The 25818-nt window shown below is 46.3% G+C and overlaps 1 protein-coding gene across 2 annotated transcripts in view; it reads left to right on the top strand.

Annotated features, from left to right (window-relative positions):
- LOC129813244 (N-lysine methyltransferase SMYD2-A-like) overlaps positions 1–25818 on the top strand; it is a 62537-nt gene that overhangs the window by 21744 nt on the left and 14975 nt on the right. For both annotated transcript variants that reach the window (XM_055865542.1, XM_055865543.1), the window contains exons 3-8: positions 466–576; positions 681–741; positions 19205–19329; positions 23049–23116; positions 23978–24080; positions 25218–25328. In XM_055865542.1, the coding sequence (XP_055721517.1) occupies positions 466–576; positions 681–741; positions 19205–19329; positions 23049–23116; positions 23978–24080; positions 25218–25328 (579 nt within the window). The remainder of the gene's footprint in view (positions 1–465; positions 577–680; positions 742–19204; positions 19330–23048; positions 23117–23977; positions 24081–25217; positions 25329–25818) is intronic.

Genomic DNA, 25818 nt, shown 5'->3' with positions numbered 1-25818 from the left:
AACCCTACAGGAGGATATCTCTCCAGGAACAGGGTTGGAGGTTAAACCTACAGGAGGATATCTCTCCAGGAACAGGGTTGGGGTGAAACCCTACAGGAGGATATCTCTCCAGGAACAGGTGTAGGGTAAAGGTTGTGTATTTGATTCCAGAGTAGGCCATATATACTGAAGAAGTCTGGATAACAGCTTCTGCTAAAATATAATAATAATAATAAATAGTACAGCATTTAGGAATATGCGAATCAGACAATAAATAGTACCGGTGGTTGCCATGACGATCTATATTGCCTCTGGCTCTCTGTCAGGAAGCGTTTTGAATAGATAGTAGTTTGTTTGCCAAGGCAGGGGGGGGGGGGGGGGCACATCAGATGGCTTGCCTGCAGACTCGTGTTCTGTGTCCTTGAGTAAAGCACTTCTCTAATATATTCTGTCTGCCTCTTTACACACACACCTGTGTACCTGTAGAAGGGAGACTGGCCCATGCACAAGTTGGAGTGTACAGCCATGTGTTCCTATGGGGAGAACTGGTGTCCGTCAGAGACCGTCAGATTGGTGGCCAGGATCATCATGAAACAGGTGGGTGGGTATGTGTGTGTGTGTGTGTGTGTTGGCGGGTGGATGGGTGGGTGTGTGGATCTATTCCCCCTAAATGTCTTCTGCTTTGTCTGTGTCTTCTCCAGAAAGTCACAACGGAACGGACGCAGTCAGAGAGGCTGTTACTCCTCAGCGAGTTTGAAGCCCGTAAGTACACAGATTAGACACATAGTACTAAAACTCCCCAAAGGGTTTTCAGAAAACCAAGTTGAAAGATTCCCGGAATCATGAGGGAATAAACAGGAATTCCAGAGTGTTCCAACCGCGATTTCTGGAAAACCAGGGAATTTGGGGGAAATTCCCAGAATACACCTCACATAGTCATACAGTTGAAGTCGGAAGTTTAACATACACCTTAGCCAAATACATAAAAATAAAAAAATTCTCACAATTCCTGACATTTAATCTTAGTAAAAATTCCCTGTCTTAGGTCAGTTAGGAACACCACTTCATTTGAAAGAATGTGAAATGTCTGAATAATAGTAGAGAGAATGATTTATTTATTTCAGCTTTTATTTCTTTCAGAACATTCCCATTGGGTTAGAAGTTTACATACACTCAATTAGTATTTGGTAGCATTGCCTTGAAATTGTTTAACTTGAGTCCAATGTTTCGGGTAGCCTTCCACAAGCTTCCCACAATAAGTTGGGTGAATTTTGGCCCATTCCTGCTGACAGAGCTGGTGTAACTGAGTCAGGTTTGTTGGCCTCCTTGCTCGCACATGCTTTTTCAGTTCTGCCCACAAATGTTCTATAGGACTGAAGTCAGGGCTTTGTGATGGCCACTCCTATACCTTGACTTTGTTGTCCTTAAGCCATTTTGCCACAACTTTGGAAGTATGCTTGGGGTCATTGTCCATTTGGAAGACCCATTTGCAACCAAGCTTTAACTTTCTGACCGATGTCTTGAGATGTTGCTTCAATATATCCACATAATTTCCCTTCCTCATGATGCCATCTATTTTGTGAAGTGCACCAGTCCATCCTGCAGCAAAGCACCCCCACAACATGATGCTGCCACCCCCGTGCTTCACGGTTGGGATGGTATTCTTCGGCTTGCAAGCATCCCCCTTTTTCCTCCAAACATAACGATGGTCATTATGGCCAACAGTTCTATTTTTGTTTCGTCAGACCAGAGGACATTCCTCCAAAAAGTATGATCTTTGTCCCCATGTGCAGTTGCAAACCGTAGTCTGGCTTTTTTTAATGGAGGTTTTGGAGCAGTGGCTTCTTCCTTGCTGAGTGGCCTTCCAGGTTAGGTCGATATTGGACTTGTTTTACTGTGGGTCTAGATACTTTTTTTGTACCTGTTTCCTCCAGCATCTTCACAAGGTCCTCTGCTGTTGTTCTCGGATTGATTTGCACTTTCCGCACCAAAGTACGTTCATCTCTAGGAGACAGAACGCGTCTCCTTCCTGAGCGGTATGACGGCTGCGTGGTCCCATGGTGTTTATACTTGCGTACTATTATTTGTACAGATGAACGTGGTACCTTCAGGCATTTGGAAATTGCTCCCAAGGATGAACCAGACTTGTGAACGTCTACAATTTCTTTTCTGAGGTCTTGGCTGATTTCTTTTGATTTTCCCATGATGTCAAGGAAAGAGGCACTGAGTTTGAAGGTAGGCCTTGAAATATATCCACAGGTACACCTCCAATTGACTCAAATGATGTCAATTAGCCTATCAGAAGCTTCTAAAGCCATGACATAATTTTCTGGAATGTTCCAAGCTGTTCAAAAGCACAGTCAACTTAGTGTATGTAAATTTCTGACCCACTGGAATTGTGATACAGTGAATTAATTATAAGTGAAATAATCTGTCTGTAAACAATTGTTGGAGAAGTTACGTGTGTCATGCACAAAGTAGATGTCCTAACCGACTTGCCAAGAAATTTATGGTGGTTGAAAAACGAGTTTTAATGACTCCAACCTAAGTGTATGTGAACTTCCGACTTCAACTGTATGTCACACTATGTTGAGGTAGAAAATCGGAGCATAATGCTTGTATAGATGTCATCAAATGTTATTGGTCACATGGTTAGCAGATGTTAATGCGAGTGTTGCGAAATGCTTGTGCTTCTAGTTCCCGACAATGCAGTAATATCTAGCAAGTTCCCCAACAAATATGTAATACACACACATCTGAAAGGGGTGAATGAGAATATGTACATATAAATATATGGATGAGCAATGGCCGAGCGGCATAGTCAAGGTGCAATAGATACAGTATATAAATTTATGAGTAATGTCAGAAATGTCAACATTGTTGAAGTGGCCAGTGATTGGGTCTCAATGTAGGCAGCAGCCTCTCTGAGTTAGTGATTGCTGTTTGATGTGACGTACAGGAGAACTAGTTCTAGTCACGTGGTGTGACCTGCGGTAGAACTAGAGCTAGTCACGTGGCGTGACCTGCGGTAGAAATAGAGCTAGTCACGTGGTGTGACCTGCGGTAGAACTAGAGCTAGTCACGTGGTGTGACCTGCGGTAGAACTAGAGCTAGTCACGTGGTGTGACCTGCGGTAGAACTAGAGCTAGTCACGTGGTGTGACCTGCGGTAGAACTAGAGCTAGTCACGTGGTGTGACCTGCGGTAGAACTAGAGCTAGTCACGTGGTGTGACCTGCGGTAGAACTAGAGCTAGTCACGTGGTGTGACCTGCGGTAGAACTAGAGCTAGTCACGTGGTGTGACCTGCGGTAGAACTAGAGCTAGTCACGTGGTGTGACCTGCGGTAGAACTAGAGCTAGTCACGTGGTGTGACCTGCGGTAGAACTAGAGCTAGTCACGTGGTGTGACCTGCGGTAGAACTAGAGCTAGTCACGTGGTGTGACGTGCGGTAGAACTAGAGCTAGTCACGTGGTGTGACCTGCGGTAGAACTAGAGCTAGTCACGTGGTGTGACCTGCGGTAGAACTAGAGCTAGTCACGTGGTGTGACCTGCAGTAGAACTAGAGCTAGTCACGTGGTGTGACCTGCGGTAGAACTAGAGCTAGACCTGCAGTAGAACTATTAATAGATGATCTATAGTACAGGCTCGCTGCCAAATGAGGAAGGAGAGGACATATACACACACACACGCACACTTGTATCCTGGCCTGTACATACTGAGAGAGCGGAGGACAGGCAGAGTCTGTGTTGGACTGGACCAACATGGAGGAGGCCTCTCCGTTCCTCTAGTCTAGCTGTACATAGAGGTGGAGGCCTGTAGGGTGTCTGCTCAGACAACAGGCTGCTGGCATATATCATGACCCCTCACACCAGTCACATGGCCTAGCAGGTGCACAGCCTCCCGCCCCCCCATTCCAAGAACGTATCCCCCCTGACTGATGGCAGCATGTGGCTAAAAGAACTGAACCACAGAACTGGTAGTGCTTTAGGCTGGCTCAGCAGACTTCTAGGTTCTCACAGCTCTGTCTGTCTGTCCTAGCCTGTCTGTCCTAGCCTGTCTGTCTGTCTGTCTGTCCTAGCCTGGCTGTCCTAGCCTGGCTGTCTGTCCTAGCCTGGCTGGCTGTCCTAGCCTGGCTGGCTGTCTGTCCTAGCCTGGCTGGCTGTCTGTCCTAGCCTGGCTGGCTGTCTGTCCTAGCCTGGCTGGCTGTCTGTCCTAGCCTGGCTGTCTGTCTGTCCTAGCCTGGCTGGCTGTCTGTCCTAGCCTGGCTGTCTGTCTGTCCTAGTCTGGCTGTCTGTCTGTCCTAGTCTAGCTGTCTGTCTGTCCTAGTCTGGCTGTCTGTCTGCCCTAGTCTGGCTGTCTGTCTGTCCTAGTCTGGCTGTCTTGTCTGTCCTAGCCTGGCTGTCTTGTCTGTCGTAGCCTGGCTGTCTCTCTGTCCTAGCCTGTCTCTGTCCTAGCCTGTCTCTGTCCTAGCCTGTCTCTGTCCTAGCCTGTCTGTCTGTCCTAGCCTGTCTGCCTGTCTGTATTTCCTAGCCTGTCTGTCCTAGCCTGTCTGTCTGTCCTAGCCTGTCTGCCTGTCTGTCTGTCCTAGCCTGTCTGTTTCTTACCAACACCTTCTGGAATTGTCACTAAATTTACAGTGAAGTCCTTCATCAAATCAAAGTTTATTTGTCACGTGCGCTGAATACAACAGGTAAGGTAGACCTTACAGTGAAATGCTGAATACAACAGGTAAGGTAGACCTTACAGTGAAATGCTGAATACAACAGGTGTAGTAGACCTTACAGTGAAATGCTGAATACAACAGGTGTAGTAGACCTCACAGTGAAATGCTGAATACAACAGGTGTAGTAGACCTCACAGTGAAATGCTGAATACAACAGGTGTAGTAGACCTTACAGTGAAATGCTGAATACAACAGGTGTAGTAGACCTCACAGTGAAATGCTGAATACAACAGGTGTAGTAGACCTCACAGTGAAACGCTGAATACAACAGGTAAGGTAGACCTTTCAGGGAAATGCTGAATACAACAGGTGTAGTAGACCTTACAGTGAAATGCTGAATACAACAGGTGTAGTAGACCTCACAGTGAAATGCTGAATACAACAGGTGTAGTAGACCTCACAGTGAAATGCTGAATACAACAGGTGTAGTAGACCTCACAGTGAAATGCTGAATACAACAGGTGTAGTAGACCTCACAGTGAAATGCTGAATACAACAGGTGTAGTAGACCTCACAGTGAAATGCTGAATACAACAGGTGTAGTAGACCTTACAGTGAAATGCTGAATACAACAGGTGTAGTAGACCTTACAGTGAAATGCTGAATACAACAGGTGTAGTAGACCTCACAGTGAAATGCTGAATACAACAGGTGTAGTAGACCTCACAGTGAAATGCTGAATACAACAGGTAAGGTAGACCTTTCAGGGAAATGCTGAATACAACAGGTGTAGTAGACCTTACAGTGAAATGCTGAATACAACAGGTGTAGTAGACCTCACAGTGAAATGCTGAATACAACAGGTGTAGTAGACCTTACAGTGAAATGCTGAATACAACAGGTGTAGTAGACCTCACAGTGAAATGCTGAATACAACAGGTGTAGTAGACCTCACAGTGAAACGCTGAATACAACAGGTAAGGTAGACCTCACAGGGAAATGCTGAATACAACAGGTGTAGTAGACCTCACAGGGAAATGCTGAATACAACAGGTGTAGTAGACCTCACAGTGAAATGCTGAATACAACAGGTGTAGTAGACCTTACAGTGAAATGCTGAATACAACAGGTGTAGTAGACATCACAGTGAAATGCTGAATACAACAGGTGTAGTAGACCTTACAGTGAAATGCTGAATACAACAGGTGTAGTAGACCTTACAGTGAAATACTGAATACAGCAGGTGTAGTAGACCTCACAGTGAAATGCTGAATACAACAGGTGTAGTAGACCTTACAGTGAAATGCTGAATACAACAGGTGTAGTAGACCTCACAGTGAAATGCTGAATACAACAGGTGTAGTAGACCTTACAGTGAAATACTGAATACAACAGGTGTAGTAGACCTCACAGGGAAATGCTGAATACAACAGGTGTAGTAGACCTTACAGTGAAATACTGAATACAACAGGTGTAGTAGACCTCACAGTGAAATGCTGAATACAACAGGTGTAGTAGACCTTACAGTGAAATGCTGAATACAACAGGTGTAGTAGACCTCACAGTGAAATGCTGAATACAACAGGTGTAGACCTCATAGTGAAATGCTGAATACAACAGGTAAGGTAGACCGTACAGTGAAATGCTGAATACAAGAGGTGTAGTAGACCTTACAGTGAAATGCTGAATACAACAGGTGTAGTAGACCTCACAGTGAAATGCTGAATACAACAGGTGTAGTAGACCTTACAGTGAAATGCTGAATACAACAGGTGTAGTAGACCTCACAGTGAAACGCTGAATACAACAGGTAAGGTAGACCTTTCAGGGAAATGCTGAATACAACAGGTGTAGTAGACCTCACAGGGAAATGCTGAATACAACAGGTGTAGTAGACCTTACAGTGAAATGCTGAATACAACAGGTGTAGTAGACCTCACAGTGAAATGCTGAATACAACAGGTGTAGTAGACCTCACAGTGAAATGCTGAATACAACAGGTGTAGTAAACCTTACAGTGAAATGCTGAATACAACAGGTGTAGTAGACCTTACAGTGAAATGCTGAATACAACAGGTGTAGTAGACCTCACAGTGAAATGCTGAATACAACAGGTGTAGTAGACCTCACAGTGAAATGCTGAATACAACAGGTGTAGTAAACCTTACAGTGAAATGCTGAATACAACAGGTGTAGTAGACCTTACAGTGAAATGCTGAATACAACAGGTGTAGTAGACCTTACAGTGAAATACTGAATACAGCAGGTGTAGTAGACCTCACAGTGAAATGCTGAATACAACAGGTGTAGTAGACCTTACAGGGAAATGCTGAATACAACAGGTGTAGTAGACCTCACAGGGAAATGCTGAATACAACAGGTGTAGTAGACCTCACAGGGAAATGCTGAATACAACAGGTGTAGTAGACCTCACAGTGAAATGCTGAATACAACAGGTGTAGTAGACCTCACAGTGAAATGCTGAATACAACAGGTGTAGTAGACCTCACAGTGAAATGCTGAATACAACAGGTGTAGTAGACCTTACAGTGAAATGCTGAATACAACAGGTGTAGTAGACCTCACAGTGAAATGCTGAATACAACAGGTGTAGTAGACCTTACAGTGAAATGCTGAATACAACAGGTGTAGTAGACCTCACAGTGAAATGCTGAATACACTAGTTGTAGTAGACCTTACAGTGAAATGCTGAATACAACAGGTGTAGTAGACCTTACAGTGAAATGCTGAATACAACAGGTGTAGACCTTACAGTGAAATGCTGAATACAACAGGTGTAGACCTTACAGTGAAATGCTGAATACAACAGGTGTAGTAGACCTCACAGTGAAATGCTGAATACAACAGGTGTAGTAGACCTTTACAGTGAAATGCTGAATACAACAGGTGTAGTAGACCTTACAGTGAAATGCTGAATACAACAGGTGTAGTAGACCTTTACAGTGAAATGCTGAATACAACAGGTGTAGTAGACCTCACAGGGAAATGCTGAATACAACAGGTGTAGTAGACCTCACAGTGAAATGCTGAATACAACAGGTGTAGTAGACCTCACAGTGAAATGCTGAATACAACAGGTGTAGTAGACCTCACAGTGAAATGCTGAATACAACAGGTGTAGTAGACCTTACAGTGAAATAATGAATACAACAGGTGTAGTAGACCTCACAGTGAAATGCTGAATACAACAGGTGTAGTAGACCTTACAGTGAAATGCTGAATACAACAGGTGTAGTAGACCTTACAGTGAAATGCTGAATACAACAGGTGTAGACCTTACAGTGAAATGCTGAATACAACAGGTGTAGTAGACCTCACAGTGAAATGCTGAATACAACAGGTGTAGTAGACCTTTACAGTGAAATGCTGAATACAACAGGTGTAGTAGACCTTACAGTGAAATGCTGAATACAACAGGTGTAGTAGACCTTTACAGTGAAATGCTGAATACAACAGGTAAGGTAGACCTCACAGTGAAATGCTGAATACAACAGGTGTAGTAGACCTTACAGTGAAACGCTGAATACAACAGGTGTAGTAGACCTTTACAGTGAAATGCTGAATACAACAGGTGTAGTAGACCTTACAGTGAAATGCTGAATACAACAGGTGTAGACCTTACAGTGAAATGCTGAATACAACAGGTGTAGTAGACCTTACAGTGAAACGCTGAATACAACAGGTGTAGTAGACCTTTACAGTGAAATGCTGAATACAACAGGTAAGGTAGACCTCACAGTGAAATGCTGAATACAACAGGTGTAGGTAGACCTCACAGTGAAACGCTGAATACAACAGGTGTAGTAGACCTCACAGTGAAACGCTGAATACAACAGGTGTAGTAGACCTCACAGTGAAACGCTGAATACAACAGGTGTAGTAGACCTTACAGTGAAACGCTGAATACAACAGGTGTAGTAGACCGTACAGTGAAATGCTGAATACAACAGGTGTAGTAGACCTCACAGTGAAATGCTGAATACAACAGGTGTAGTAGACCTCACAGTGAAATGCTGAATACAACAGGTGTAGTAGACCTCACAGTGAAATGCTGAATACAACAGGTGTAGTAGACCTTACAGTGAAATGCTGAATACAACAGGTGTAGTAGACCTCACAGTGAAATGCTGAATACAACAGGTGTAGTAGACCTCACAGTGAAATGCTGAATACAACAGGTGTAGTAGACCTTACAGTGAAATGCTGAATACAACAGGTGTAGTAGACCTTACAGTGAAATGCTGAATACAACAGGTGTAGTAGACCTTACAGTGAAATGCTGAATACAACAGGTGTAGTAGACCTCACAGTGAAATGCTGAATACAACAGGTGTAGGTAGACCTCACAGTGAAATGCTGAATACAACAGGTGTAGTAGACCTTACAGTGAAATGCTGAATACAACAGGTGTAGTAGACCTCACAGTGAAATGCTGAATACAACAGGTGTAGTAGACCTCACAGTGAAATGCTGAATACAACAGGTGTAGTAGACCTCACAGTGAAATGCTGAATACAACAGGTGTAGTAGACCTCACAGTGAAATGCTGAATACAACAGGTGTAGTAGACCTCACAGTGAAACGCTGAATACAACAGGTAAGGTAGACCTTTCAGGGAAATGCTGAATAAAACAGGTGTAGTAGACCTCACAGGGAAATGCTGAATACAACAGGTGTAGTAGACCTCACAGTGAAATGCTGAATACAACAGGTGTAGTAGACCTTACAGTGAAATGCTGAATACAACAGGTGTAGTAGACCTTACAGTGTAATGCTGAATACAACAGGTGTAGTAGACCTTACAGTGAAACGCTGAATACAACAGGTGTAGTAGACCTCATAGTGAAATGCTGAATACAACAGGTGTAGTAGACCTCACAGTGAAATGCTGAATACAACAGGTGTAGTAGACCTTACAGTGAAATGCTGAATACAACAGGTGTAGTAGACCTTACAGTGAAATGCTGAATACAACAGGTGTAGTAGACCTTACAGTGAAATGCTGAATACAGCAGGTGTAGTAGACCTCACAGTGAAATGCTGAATACAACAGGTGTAGTAGACCTTACAGTGAAATGCTGAATACAACAGGTGTAGTAGACCTCACAGTGAAATGCTGAATACAACAGGTGTAGTAGACCTTACAGTGAAATACTGAATACAACAGGTGTAGTAGACCTCACAGGGAAATGCTGAATACAACAGGTGTAGTAGACCTTACAGTGAAATACTGAATACAACAGGTGTAGTAGACCTCACAGTGAAATGCTGAATACAACAGGTGTAGTAGACCTTACAGTGAAATGCTGAATACAACAGGTGTAGTAGACCTCACAGTGAAATGCTGAATACAACAGGTGTAGACCTCATAGTGAAATGCTGAATACAACAGGTAAGGTAGACCGTACAGTGAAATGCTGAATACAAGAGGTGTAGTAGACCTTACAGTGAAATGCTGAATACAACAGGTGTAGTAGACCTCACAGTGAAATGCTGAATACAACAGGTGTAGTAGACCTTACAGTGAAATGCTGAATACAACAGGTGTAGTAGACCTCACAGTGAAACGCTGAATACAACAGGTAAGGTAGACCTTTCAGGGAAATGCTGAATACAACAGGTGTAGTAGACCTCACAGGGAAATGCTGAATACAACAGGTGTAGTAGACCTTACAGTGAAATGCTGAATACAACAGGTGTAGTAGACCTCACAGTGAAATGCTGAATACAACAGGTGTAGTAGACCTCACAGTGAAATGCTGAATACAACAGGTGTAGTAAACCTTACAGTGAAATGCTGAATACAACAGGTGTAGTAGACCTTACAGTGAAATGCTGAATACAACAGGTGTAGTAGACCTCACAGTGAAATGCTGAATACAACAGGTGTAGTAGACCTCACAGTGAAATGCTGAATACAACAGGTGTAGTAAACCTTACAGTGAAATGCTGAATACAACAGGTGTAGTAGACCTTACAGTGAAATGCTGAATACAACAGGTGTAGTAGACCTTACAGTGAAATACTGAATACAGCAGGTGTAGTAGACCTCACAGTGAAATGCTGAATACAACAGGTGTAGTAGACCTTACAGGGAAATGCTGAATACAACAGGTGTAGTAGACCTCACAGGGAAATGCTGAATACAACAGGTGTAGTAGACCTCACAGGGAAATGCTGAATACAACAGGTGTAGTAGACCTCACAGTGAAATGCTGAATACAACAGGTGTAGTAGACCTCACAGTGAAATGCTGAATACAACAGGTGTAGTAGACCTCACAGTGAAATGCTGAATACAACAGGTGTAGTAGACCTTACAGTGAAATGCTGAATACAACAGGTGTAGTAGACCTCACAGTGAAATGCTGAATACAACAGGTGTAGTAGACCTTACAGTGAAATGCTGAATACAACAGGTGTAGTAGACCTCACAGTGAAATGCTGAATACACTAGTTGTAGTAGACCTTACAGTGAAATGCTGAATACAACAGGTGTAGTAGACCTTACAGTGAAATGCTGAATACAACAGGTGTAGACCTTACAGTGAAATGCTGAATACAACAGGTGTAGACCTTACAGTGAAATGCTGAATACAACAGGTGTAGTAGACCTCACAGTGAAATGCTGAATACAACAGGTGTAGTAGACCTTTACAGTGAAATGCTGAATACAACAGGTGTAGTAGACCTTACAGTGAAATGCTGAATACAACAGGTGTAGTAGACCTTTACAGTGAAATGCTGAATACAACAGGTGTAGTAGACCTCACAGGGAAATGCTGAATACAACAGGTGTAGTAGACCTCACAGTGAAATGCTGAATACAACAGGTGTAGTAGACCTCACAGTGAAATGCTGAATACAACAGGTGTAGTAGACCTCACAGTGAAATGCTGAATACAACAGGTGTAGTAGACCTTACAGTGAAATAATGAATACAACAGGTGTAGTAGACCTCACAGTGAAATGCTGAATACAACAGGTGTAGTAGACCTTACAGTGAAATGCTGAATACAACAGGTGTAGTAGACCTTACAGTGAAATGCTGAATACAACAGGTGTAGACCTTACAGTGAAATGCTGAATACAACAGGTGTAGTAGACCTCACAGTGAAATGCTGAATACAACAGGTGTAGTAGACCTTTACAGTGAAATGCTGAATACAACAGGTGTAGTAGACCTTACAGTGAAATGCTGAATACAACAGGTGTAGTAGACCTTTACAGTGAAATGCTGAATACAACAGGTAAGGTAGACCTCACAGTGAAATGCTGAATACAACAGGTGTAGTAGACCTTACAGTGAAACGCTGAATACAACAGGTGTAGTAGACCTTTACAGTGAAATGCTGAATACAACAGGTGTAGTAGACCTTACAGTGAAATGCTGAATACAACAGGTGTAGACCTTACAGTGAAATGCTGAATACAACAGGTGTAGTAGACCTTACAGTGAAACGCTGAATACAACAGGTGTAGTAGACCTTTACAGTGAAATGCTGAATACAACAGGTAAGGTAGACCTCACAGTGAAATGCTGAATACAACAGGTGTAGGTAGACCTCACAGTGAAACGCTGAATACAACAGGTGTAGTAGACCTCACAGTGAAACGCTGAATACAACAGGTGTAGTAGACCTCACAGTGAAACGCTGAATACAACAGGTGTAGTAGACCTTACAGTGAAACGCTGAATACAACAGGTGTAGTAGACCGTACAGTGAAATGCTGAATACAACAGGTGTAGTAGACCTCACAGTGAAATGCTGAATACAACAGGTGTAGTAGACCTCACAGTGAAATGCTGAATACAACAGGTGTAGTAGACCTCACAGTGAAATGCTGAATACAACAGGTGTAGTAGACCTCACAGTGAAATGCTGAATACAACAGGTGTAGTAGACCTCACAGTGAAATGCTGAATACAACAGGTGTAGTAGACCTCACAGTGAAATGCTGAATACAACAGGTGTAGTAGACCTTACAGTGAAATGCTGAATACAACAGGTGTAGTAGACCTTACAGTGAAATGCTGAATACAACAGGTGTAGTAGACCTTACAGTGAAATGCTGAATACAACAGGTGTAGTAGACCTCACAGTGAAATGCTGAATACAACAGGTGTAGGTAGACCTCACAGTGAAATGCTGAATACAACAGGTGTAGTAGACCTTACAGTGAAATGCTGAATACAACAGGTGTAGTAGACCTCACAGTGAAATGCTGAATACAACAGGTGTAGTAGACCTCACAGTGAAATGCTGAATACAACAGGTGTAGTAGACCTCACAGTGAAATGCTGAATACAACAGGTGTAGTAGACCTCACAGTGAAATGCTGAATACAACAGGTGTAGTAGACCTCACAGTGAAACGCTGAATACAACAGGTAAGGTAGACCTTTCAGGGAAATGCTGAATAAAACAGGTGTAGTAGACCTCACAGGGAAATGCTGAATACAACAGGTGTAGTAGACCTCACAGTGAAATGCTGAATACAACAGGTGTAGTAGACCTTACAGTGAAATGCTGAATACAACAGGTGTAGTAGACCTTACAGTGTAATGCTGAATACAACAGGTGTAGTAGACCTTACAGTGAAACGCTGAATACAACAGGTGTAGTAGACCTCACAGTGAAATGCTGAATACAACAGGTGTAGTAGACCTCACAGTGAAATGCTGAATACAACAGGTGTAGTAGACCTTACAGTGAAATGCTGAATACAACAGGTGTAGTAGACCTTACAGTGAAATGCTGAATACAACAGGTGTAGTAGACCTTACAGTGAAATGCTGAATACAACAGGTGTAGTAGACCTCACAGTGAAATGCTGAATACAACAGGTGTAGTAGACCTCACAGTGAAATGCTGAATACAACAGGTGTAGTAGACCTCACAGTGAAATGCTGAATACAACAGGTGTAGTAGACCTTACAGTGAAATGCTGAATACAACAGGTGTAGTAGACCTTACTGTGAAATGCTGAATACAACAGGTGTAGTAGACCTCACAGTGAAATGCTGAATACAACAGGTGTAGTAGATCTCACAGTGAAATGCTGAATACAACAGGTGTAGTAGACCTTACAGTGAACTGCTGAATACAACAGGTATAGTAGACCTCACAGTGAAATGCTGAATACAACAGGTGTAGTAGACCTCACAGTGAAATGCTGAATACAACAGGTGTAGTAGACCTTACAGTGAAATGCTGAATACAACAGGTGTAGTAGACCTCACAGTGAAATGCTGAATACAACAGGTGTAGTAGACCTTACAGTGAAATGCTGAATACAACAGGTGTAGTAGACCTCACAGTGAAATGCTGAATACAACAGGTGTAGTAGAGCTTACAGTGAAATGCTGAATACAACAGGTGTAGTAGACCTTACAGTGAAATGCTGAATACAACAGGTGTAGTAGACCTTACAGTGAAATGATGAATACAACAGGTGTAGTAGACCTTACAGTGAAATGCTGAATACAACAGGTGTAGTAGACCTTACAGTGAAATGCTGAATACAACAGGTGTAGTAGACCTCACAGTGAAATGCTGAATACAACAGGTGTAGTAGACCTCACAGTGAAATGCTGAATACAACAGGTGTAGTAGACCTTACAGTGAAATGCTGAATACAACAGGTGTAGTAGACCTTACAGTGAAATGCTGAATACAACAGGTGTAGTAGACCTCACAGTGAAATGCTGAATACAACAGGTGTAGTAGACCTCACAGTGAAATGCTGAATACAACAGGTGTAGTAGACCTTACAGTGAAATGCTGAATACAACAGGTGTAGTAGACCTTACAGTGAAATGCTGAATACAACAGGTGTAGACCTTACTGTGAAATGCTGAATACAACAGGTGTAGTAGACCTCACAGTGAAATGCTGAATACAACAGGTGTAGTAGACCTCACAGTGAAATGCTGAATACAACAGGTGTAGTAGACCTTACAGTGAAATGCTGAATACAACAGGTATAGTAGACCTCACAGTGAAATGCTGAATACAACAGGTGTAGTAGACCTCACAGTGAAATGCTGAATACAACAGGTGTAGTAGACCTTACAGTGAAATGCTGAATACAACAGGTGTAGGTAGACCTTACAGTGAAATGCTGAATACAACAGGTGTAGTAGACCTTACAGTGAAATGCTGAATACAACAGGTTTAGGTAGACTTTACAGTGAAATGCTGAATACAACAGGTGTAGTAGACCTTACAGTGAAATGATGAATACAACAGGTGTAGTAGACCTTACAGTGAAATGCTGAATACAACAGGTGTAGTAGACCTCACAGTGAAATGCTGAATACAACAGGTGTAGTAGACCTTACAGTGAAATGCTGAATACAACAGGTGTAGTAGACCTCACAGTGAAATGCTGAATACAACAGGTGTAGTAGACCTTACAGTGAAATGCTGAATACAACAGGTGTAGTAGACCTTACAGTGAAATGCTGAATACAACAGGTGTAGACCTTACTGTGAAATGCTGAATACAACAGGTGTAGTAGACCTCACAGTGAAATGCTGAATACAACAGGTGTAGTAGACCTCACAGTGAAATGCTGAATACAACAGGTGTAGTAGACCTTACAGTGAAATGCTGAATACAACAGGTATAGTAGACCTCACAGTGAAATGCTGAATACAACAGGTGTAGTACACCTCACAGTGAAATGCTGAATACAACAGGTGTAGTAGACCTTACAGTGAAATGCTGAATACAACAGGTGTAGTAGACCTTACAGTGAAATGCTGAATACAACAGGTGTAGTAGACCTTACAGTGAAATGCTGAATACAACAGGTGTAGTAGACCTCACAGTGAAATGCTGAATACAACAGGTGTAGTAGACCTCACAATGAAATGCTGAATACAACAGGTGTAGTAGACCTTACAGTGAAATGCTGAATACAACAGGTGTAGTAGACCTCACAGTGAAATGCTGAATACAACAGGTGTAGTAGACCTTACAGTGAAATGCTGAATACAACAGGTGTAGTAGACCTCACAGTGAAATGCTGAATACAACAGGTGTAGTAGACCTCACAGTGAAATGCTGAATACAACAGGTGTAGTAGACCTTACAGTGAAATGCTGAATACAACAGGTGTAGTAGACCTCACAGTGAAATGCTGAATACAACAGGTGTAGTAGACCTCACAGTGAAATGATGAATACAACAGGTGTAGTAGACCTCACAGTGAAATGCTGAATACAACAGGTGTAGTAGACCTCACAGTGAAATGCTGAATACAACAGGTGTAGTAGACCTTACAGTGAAATGCTGAATACAACAGGTGTAGTAGACCTTACAGTGAAATGCTGAATACAACAGGTGTAGTAGACCTTACAGTGAAATGCTGAATACAACAGGTGTAGTAGACCTCACAGTGAAATGCTGAATACAACAGGTGTCGTAGACCTCACAGTGAAATGCTGAATACAACAGGTGTAGTAGACCTCACAGTGAAATGCTGAATACAACAGGTGTCGTAGACCTCACAGTGAAATGCTGAATACAACAGGTGTAGTAGACCTTACAGTGAAATGCTGAATACAACAGGTGTAGTAGACCTCACTTACTTACAGGCTCTAACCAACAGTGCAGGCTCTTATCCAGAGGGACTTTATGCCGACAGCAATGTAGTTGACAAGAGCCCAGCCAGATCTGGGTCCAGGCTAGTCTAGGTCTGTCCTCATTGTGCCAACAAGAAAACATCTGACTCATATGTTGTGTTATAGACGACTAAAGTACACTGAACACAAGATATAAACCAAACAATTTCAAAGATTTTACTGAGTTACAGTTCATATAAGGAAATCTGTCCATTTTTTTTAAAATAAATTCATTAGGTACTAATCTATGGATTTCACATGACTGGGAATACACATATGAATCTTGTTGTTCTCAGATACTTTAAAACAAAGGGAGGGGCGTGGATCAGAAAACCAGTCAGTATCTGGTCTGACCATTTGCCTCATGCAGCGTGACACATCTCCTTCATATAGAGTTGATCAGGCTGTTGATTGTGAACCGTGGAATGTTGTCCCACTCCTCTTCAATATGCTGTGCGAAGTTTCTGGATATTGGTGGGAACTGGAACACGCTGGTGTACACGTCGATCCGGAGCATTCCAAACATGCTCATTAGGTGACATGTCTGGTGAGTATGCAGGCCATGGAAGAACTGGGACATTTTCATCTTCCAGGAATTGTGTACAGATTCTTGCGACATGGGGGCTGTGCATTATCATGCTGAAACATGAAGTGATGGTGGTAGATGAATGACACGACAATGAACCTCAGGATCTCGTCACGGTATCTCTATGCATTCAAATTACCATCGATAAAATGAAATTGTGTTCGTTGTTCGTAGCGTATGTCTGCCTATACCATAACCCCACCACCATTATGGAGCACTCTGTTCACAGCGTTGACGTCAGCAAACCTCTCGCATAAACAACTCCTTACACGCTGTCTGCCATCTGCCCGGTACAGTTCAAACCAGGATTCATCCATGAAGAGCACACTTCAGTGTGCCAGTGGCCATGATAGGTGAGCATTTACATACTTCAGTGTGCCAGTGTTCATCAGATGTGAGCATTTACACACTGAAGTCGGTTACAACGCTGAACTACAGTCAGCTCAAGACCCTGGGGAGGACGACGAACACGCAGATGAGCTTCCCTGAGACGGTTCCTGAGAGTTTGTGTATAAATTCTTCAGTTGTGCAAACCCACAGTTTCATCAGCTGTCCAGGTGACTGGTCTCAGATGATCCTGCAGGTGAAGAAGCCGGATGTGGAGGTCCTGAGCTGACGTGGTTACACGCGGTCTGCGGTTGTGAGGCCGGTTGGACGTACTGCCAAATTCTCTAAAACAACGTTGGAGGCGGCTTATGGTAGAGAAATTAACATTCAGAGGTCAGCATGCCAATTGCACGCTCCCTCAAAACTTGAGACATCTGTGGCATTGTGTTGTGTGACAAAACTGCACACTTTAAAGTGGCCCTTTATTGTCCCCAGCACAAGGTGCACCTGTGTAATGACCATGCTGTCTAATCAGCTTCTTGATATGCGACACCTGTCAGGTGGATGGATTATCTTGACAAATTAGAAATGCTCACAAACAGGGATGTAAAGAAATTTGTGCACAAACATTTGAGCGAAATAAGCTTTTTGTACATATGGAACAATTTTGGGATCTTTTATTTCAGCTCATGAAACATGGGACCAACACTTTACATGTAGAGTTTATATTGTTGTTCAGTGTATGACCTGAAATAGGAAGATTAATGTTTCTCTGCCTCTCCTTCCCCTCCACCACCTCCTCTCTCTCCCCTCTCTCTCTCCTCCCCCTCCACCACCTCCTCTCTCCCCTTTCTCTCTCCTCCCCCTCCACCACCTCCTCTCTCCCCTTTCTCTCTCCTCCCCCTCCACCACCTCCTCTCTCCCCTTTCTCTCTCCTTCCCCTCCACCACCTCCTTTCTCTCTCCTTCCCCTCCACCACCTCCTCTCTCCCCTTTCTCTCTCCTTCCCCTCCACCACCTCCCCTCTCCCCTTTCTCTCTCCTTCCCCTCCACCACCTCCTCTCTCCCCTCTCCCCTTTCTCTCTCCTCCCCTCTCCCCTTTCTCTCTCCTCCCCCACCTCCTCTCTCCCCTTTCTCTCTCCTTCCCCTCCACCACCTCCTCTCTCCCCTTTCTCTCTCCTTCCCCTCCACCACCTCCTCTCTCCCCTTTCTCTTTCCTCCCCCTCCACCACCTCCTCTCTCCCCTTTCTCTCTCCTTCCCCTCCACCTTCTCTCTCCCCTTTCTCTCTCCTTCCCCTCCACCACCTTCTCTCTCCTTCCCCTCCACCACCTTCTCTCTCTCCCCTCTCTCTCTCCTCCCCCTCCACCACCTCCTCTCTCCCCTTTCTCTCTCCTTCCCCTCCACCACCTCCTCTCTCCCCTTTCTCTTTCCTCCCCCTCCACCACCTCCTCTCTCCCCTTTCTCTCTCCTTCCCCTCCACCTTCTCTCTCCCCTTTCTCTCTCCTTCCCCTCCACCACCTTCTCTCTCCTTCCCCTCCACCACCTTCTCTCTCTCCCCTCTCTCTCTCCTCCCCCTCCACCACCTCCTCTCTCCCCTCTCTCTCTCCTCCCCCTCCACCACCTCCTCTCTCCCCTTTCTCTCTCCTCCCCCTCCACCACCTCCTCTCTCTCCCCTTTCTCTCTTCTTCCCCTCCACCACCTCCTCTCTCTCCCCTTTCTCTCTCCTTCCCCTCCACCACCTTCTCTCTCCTTCCCCTCCACCACCTTCTCTCTCTCCCCTCTCTCTCTCCTTCCCCTCCACCACCTTCTCTCTCTCCCCTCTCTCTCTCCTCCCCCTCCACCACCTCCTCTCTCCCCTCTCTCTCTCCTCCCCCTCCACCACCTCCTCTCTCCCCTTTCTCTCTCCTCCCCCTCCACCACCTCCTCCTCTCTCCCCCCTTTCTCTCTCCTCCCCCTCCACCACCTCCTCTCTCCCCTCTCCCCTTTCTCTCTCTCAGACCTGGATAAGTTGGACAGTGAGAAGAATGAGATGAACCAGACAGATATAGCAGCACTGCATCATTTCTACTCTAAACACATAGACTTCCCTGATGACCAAACCCTCACTGTGCTCTTTGGACAGGTAAGGAGGATAGGATCTAGTTTTTATACATCTATGTTACAGCAGCTCTGCATCATCACTACTGCTGTGGTCACAGTCACGGGTAGCCTGGCTGACGCGACTCACGTGGGGCACGGGTAGCCTGGCTGACGCGACTCACGCGGTCCACGGGTAGCCTGGCTGACGCGACTCACGTGGGCCACGGGTAGCCTGGCTGACGCGACTCACGTGGGCCACGGGTAGCCTGGCTGACGCGACTCACGTGGGGCATGGGTAGCCTGGCTGACGGACTCAGGCGGTCCACGGGTAGCCTGGCTGACGCGACTCAGGCGGTCCACGGGTAGCCTGGCTGACGCGACTCACGCGGTCCACGGGTTGGAGAGCTGTGACACACTGATCTGGACAGGAGGCTGTTGTAAATGCAGTATTCAAACTGAAATGAGCCGATCTTTGATTAGTTCTCTCATCATCTATGTTGGTGGTCTGGATTGGGTGTGTGGTTGTCTATGTGTGTGGTCTGGATTGGGTGTGTGGTTGTCTATGTTGGTGGTCTGGATTGGGTGTGTGGTTGTCTATGTGTGTGGTTTGGATTGGGTGTGTGGTTGTCTATGTTGGTGGTCTGGATTGGGTGTGTGGTTTGAGTGAGAGACATAGAGGAGAACCAATCAGTAAAACAAATCACGGCCCCCTTCATGATCAACGCCTACAACATCAAGGAGCCTTACAGACTCTGAAGTCAGGGAGACTGAGTTTGTTGTCAGACAGACTAACTCGAAGGTGGCCTCACCGTGCAATGTCAGCGCTTTGACATCCTAGTTGCTCTGGATTGGCTGTCAACAGCTGACAGCCAATCTCTCCCTCTGTCTCTCTCTCTCCCTCTTTCTGTCTCTTTCTCTCTCTCTCTCTCCCCTCTCTCTCTCTCCACTCTCCTGTCTGTCTCTGTCTCTGTCTCTGTCTCTGTCTCTGTCTCTGTCTCTCTCCACTCTCCACTCTCCTCTCCACTCTCTCTCCACTCTCTCTGCATATCTCTCTGTATATCTCTCTCTCTCCACTCTGTATATCTCTCTCTCCCCTCCCCCTCTCTCTCCACCTGTCTTGTTAACACACAGACATAATCCCCTGAATGACACCAGACTTCTCACCCACTCAGGACAGCCCTGAGGGACCTGACCTTTAACCATTAGTTTCATTACATTAGTCAGGACAGCCCTGAGGGACCTGACCTTTAACCTTTAGTTTCATTACATTAGTCAGGACAGCCCTGAGGGACCTGACCTTTAACCTTTAGTTTCATTACATTAGTCAGGACAGCCCTGACCTTTAACCTTTAGTTTCATTACATTAGTCAGGACAGCCCTGAGGGACCTGACCTTTAACCTTTAGTTTCATTACATTAGTCAGGACAGCCCTGAGGGACCTGACCTTTAACCTTTAGTTTCATTACATTAGTCAGGACAGCCCTGAGGGACCTGACCTTTAACCTTTAGTTTCATTCCATTAGTCAGGACAGCCCTGAGGGACCTGATCTTTAACCTTTAGTTTCATTACATTAGTCAGGACAGCCCTGAGGGACCTGACCTTTAACCTTTAGTTTCATTACATTAGTCAGGACAGCCCTGAGGGACCTGACCTTTAACCTTTAGTTTCATTACATTAGTCAGGACAGCCCTGAGGGACCTGACCTTTAACCTTTAGTTTCATTACATTAGTCAGGACAGCCCTGAGGGACCTGACCTTTAACCTTTTAGTTTCATTACATTAGTCCGGACAGCCCTGAGGGACCTGACCTTTAACCTTTAGTTTCATTACATTAGTCCGGACAGCACTGAGGGACCTGACCTTTAACCTTTAGTTTCATTACATTAGTCAGGACAGCCCTGAGGGACCTGACCTTTAACCTTTAGTTTCATTACATTAGTCAGGACAGCCCTGAGGTACTTGACCTTTAACCTTTAGTTTCATTACATTAGTCAGGACAGCCCTGAGGGACCTGACCTTTAACCTTTAGTTTCATTACATTAGTCAGGACAGCCCTGAGGTACTTGACCTTTAACCTTTAGTTTCATTACATTAGTCAGGACAGCCCACTAACATTTATTGTCTGCTACCACGAGGAGTAGAGATATTTGGCAATACACGTCTGCTCTCTCTCTCCCACCTGTCTCTACCCCCCCCCTCACCTTCTCCCACCTGTCTCTACCTCCCCCTGTACCCCTTCAACCCCCCTCACCTTCTCCCACCTGTCTCTACCTCCCCCTGTACCCCTTCAGGGGGAGGTAGAGAGGTACCAACTTGTGGCTCAGTTGGTAGAGCATGGCGCTTGCAACGCCAGGGTTGTGGGTTCATTCCCCACGGGGGGACCAGGATGAATATGTATGAACTTTCCAATTTGTAAGTCGCTCTGGATAAGAGCGTCTGCTAAATGACTTAAATGTAACCCCCCCTCACCTTCTCCCACCTGTCTCTACCTCCCCCTGTACCCCTTCAACCCCCCTCACCTTCTCCTACCTGTCTCTACCTCCCCCTGTACCCCTTCAACCCCCCCTCACCTTCTCCCACCTGTCTCTACCTCCCCCTGTACCCCTTCAATCCCCCTCACCTTCTCCCACCTGTCTCTACCTCCCCCTGTACCCCTTCAACCCCCCCTCACCTTCTCCCACCTGTCTCTACCTCCCCCTGTACCCCTTCAATCCCCCTCACCTTCTCCCACCTCTCTCTACCTCCCCTCACCTTCTCCCACCTGTCTCTACCTCCCCCTGTACCCCTTCAACCCCCCCACCTTCTCCCACCTGTCTCTATCTCCCCCTCACCTTCTCCCACCTCTCTCTACCTCCCCTCACCTTCTCCCACCTGTCTCTACCTCCCCCCTGTACCCCTTCAACCCCCCTCGCCTTCTCCCACCTGTCTCTACCCCCCCACCTTCTCCCACCTGTCTCTACCTCCCCCTGTACCCCTTCAACCCCCCCTCACCTTCTCCCACCTGTCTCTACCTCCCCCTGTACCCCTTCAATCCCCCTCACCTTCTCCCACCTCTCTCTACCTCCCCTCACCTTCTCCCACCTGTCTCTACCTCCCCCTGTACCCCTTCAACCCCCTCACCTTCTCCCACCTGTCTCTACCTCCCCCTGTACCCCTTCAACCCCCTCACCTTCTCCCACCTGTCTCTACCTCCCCCTGTACCCCTTCAATCCCCCTCACCTTCTCCCACCTCTCTCTACCTCCCCTCACCTTCTCCCACCTGTCTCTACCTCCCCCCTGTACCCCTTCAACCCCCCTCACCTTCTCCCACCTGTCTCTACCTCCCCCTGTACCCCTTCAACCCCCCTCACCTTCTCCCACCTGTCTCTACCTCCCCCTGTACCCCTTCAACCCCCCCCTCACCTTCTCCCACCTGTCTCTACCCCCCCCCCACCTTCTCCCACCTGTCTCTACCTCCCCCTGTACCCCTTCAACCCCCCCCCCACCTTCTCCCACCTGTCTCTACCTCCCCCTGTACCCCTTCAACCCCCCCTCACCTTCTCCCACCTGTCTCTACCCCCCCCCCCCCCCGCCTTCTCCCACCTGTCTCTACCTCCCCCTGTACCCCTTCAACCCCCCCCCACCTTCTCCCACCTGTCTCTACCTCCCCCTGTACCCCTTCAACCCCCCCCCCCACCTTCTCCCACCTGTCTCTACCTCCCCCTGTACCCCTTCAACCCCCCCTCACCTTCTCCCACCTGTCTCTCTACCTCCCCCTGTAGGTAAACTGTAATGGCTTCACCATAGAGGATGAGGAGCTGTCTCACCTGGGCTCTGCTGTGTTCCCTGAGTAAGTCTAAAACGTCGTCACTGTCAGGACCCATTCATACCAATGGCAGTACAGGACCCATTCATACCAATGGCAGTACAGGACCCATTCATACCAATGGCAGTACAGGACCCATTCATACCAATGGCAGTACAGGACCCGTTCATACCAATGGCAGTACAGGACCCGTTCACACCAATGGCAGTATAGGACCTCTTCACACCAATGCAATGGCAGTATAGGAACTGTTCACACCAATGGCAGTATAGGACCCATTCATACCAATGGCAGTACAGGACCCGTTCACACCAATGGCAGTATAGGAACTGTTCACACCAATGGCAGTATAGGACCTCTTCACACCAATGCAATGGCAGTACAGGACCTCTTCACACCAATGCAATGGCAGTATAGGAACTGTTCACACCAATGGCAGTACAGGACCCATTCACACCAATGGCAGTACAGGACCCATTCACACCAATGGCAGTACAGGACCCATTCACACCAATGCAATGGCAGTATAGGAACTGTTCACACCAATGGCAGTATAGGAACTGTTCACACCAATGGCAGTATAGGAACTGTTCACACCAATACAATGGCAGTATAGGAACTGTTCACACCAATGGCAGTATAGGAACTGTTCACACCAATACAATGGCAGTATAGGAACTGTTCACACCAATGGCAGTATAGGAACTGTTCACACCAATACAATGGCAGTATAGGAACTGTTCACACTTGGATTTGACATTTTGAGTATTGAGATATTAATAACTGATCGGAAAGAGGAAGAGGAGGATAGAATCACAATGATTGAGAATGGAGACTTTATCATTATCTTCATTTCTCTCCCCCTTCCCTCTCTCCTCCCCCCAGTGTAGCATTGATGAACCATAGTTGTAGTCCTAACGTCATCGTCACCTATAAGGGGACAGAGGCTGAGGTACGAGCCGTGCAGGACATCCAGCCTGGAGACGAGGTGAGACCTGGCCTGAATATACACACACACAGACACACACACAGACACACACACACACACACACACACACACACACACACACACACACACACACACACACGCTGACACACACACACACACACACGCTGACACACACACACACACACACGCTGACACACACACACAGACACACGCTGACACAGACACACACACACAGACACACAGACACAGACACAGACACACAGACACAGACACAGACACACACACACAGACACACACACACACACAGACACACACACACAGACACACACACACACACACAGACACACACACACACAGACACACACACACACACACAGACACACACACACACAGACACACACACACACACACAGACACACACACACACACACATACATGCTGACACACACGCTGACACACACACACACGCTGACACTCTGTGGAGGTCGTGTTAACCCTTCCTCTCTCTGTGGAGGTCGTGTTAACCTTTCCTCTCTCTCTGTGTGGAGGTCGTGTTAACCCTTCCTCTCTCTCTCTGTGGAGGTCGTGTTAACCCTTCCTCTCTCTCTCTGTGGAGGTCCTGTTAACCCTTCCTCTCTCTCTGTGGAGGTCGTGTTAACCCTTCCTCTCTCTCTGTGGAGGTCGTGTTAACCCTTCCTCTCTCTGTGGAGGTCCTGTTAACCCTTCCTCTCTCTCTGTGGAGGTCGTGTTAACCCTTCCTCTCTCTCTGTGTGGAGGTCCTGTTAACCCTTCCCCTCTCTCTCTGTGGAGGTTGTGTTAACCCTTCCTCTCTCTCTGTGTGGAGGTCGTGTTAACCCTTCCTCTCTCTCTCTGTGGAGGTCCTGTTAACCCTTCCTCTCTCTCTGTGGAGGTCCTGTTAACCCTTCCTCTCTCTCTGTGGAGGTCGTGTTAACCCTTCCTCTCTCTCTGTGGAGGTCGTGTTAACCCTTCCTCTCTCTCTGTGTGGAGGTCCTGTTAACCTTTCCCCTCTCTCTCTGTGGAGGTCGTGTTAACCCTTCCTCTCTCTCTGTGTGGAGGTCCTGTTAACCCTTCCTCTCTCTCTGTGGAGGTCGTGTTAACCCTTCCTCTCTCTCTGTGGATGTCTTGTTAACCCTTCCTCTCTCTCTCTCTGTGTAGATTTTCAACAGTTACATTGACCTGCTCTACCCGACGGACGACAGGAACGAGAGACTGAGGGATTCTTACTTCTTTACCTGCGTGTGTAATGAGTGTGCCACACGGTCTAAGGTAGAGTACAGCCCCGGTCTGAGGTAGAGTACAGCCCCGGCCTGAGGTAGAGTACAGCCCCGGCCTGAGGTAGAGTACAGCCCCGGCCTGAGGTAGAGTACAGCCCCGGCCTGAGGTAGAGTACAGCCCCGGTCTGAGGTAGAGTACAGCCCCGGTCTGAGGTAGAGTACAGCCCCGGTCTGAGGTAGAGTACAGCCCCGGTCTGAGGTAGAGTACAGCCCCGGTCTGAGGTAGAGTACAGCCCCGGTCTGAGGTAGAGTACAGCCCCGGTCTGAGGTAGAGTACAGCCCCGGCCTGAGGTAGAGTACAGCCCCGGCCTGAGGTAGAGTACAGCCCCGGCCTGAGGTAGAGTACAGCCCCGGCCTGAGGTAGAGTACAGCCCCGGTCTGAGGTAGAGTACAGCCCCGGTCTGAGGTAGAGTACAGCCCCGGTCTGAGGTAGAGTACAGCCCCGGTCTGAGGTAGAGTACAGCCCCGGTCTGAGGTAGAGT

Source organism: Salvelinus fontinalis, chromosome 16 (genome assembly GCF_029448725.1).
Source record: "Salvelinus fontinalis isolate EN_2023a chromosome 16, ASM2944872v1, whole genome shotgun sequence".
NCBI lineage: Eukaryota > Metazoa > Chordata > Actinopteri > Salmoniformes > Salmonidae > Salvelinus > Salvelinus fontinalis.
The sequence above is the reverse complement of the archived record's forward strand: the minus strand, read 5'-3'. Positions and strand labels throughout refer to the sequence as shown.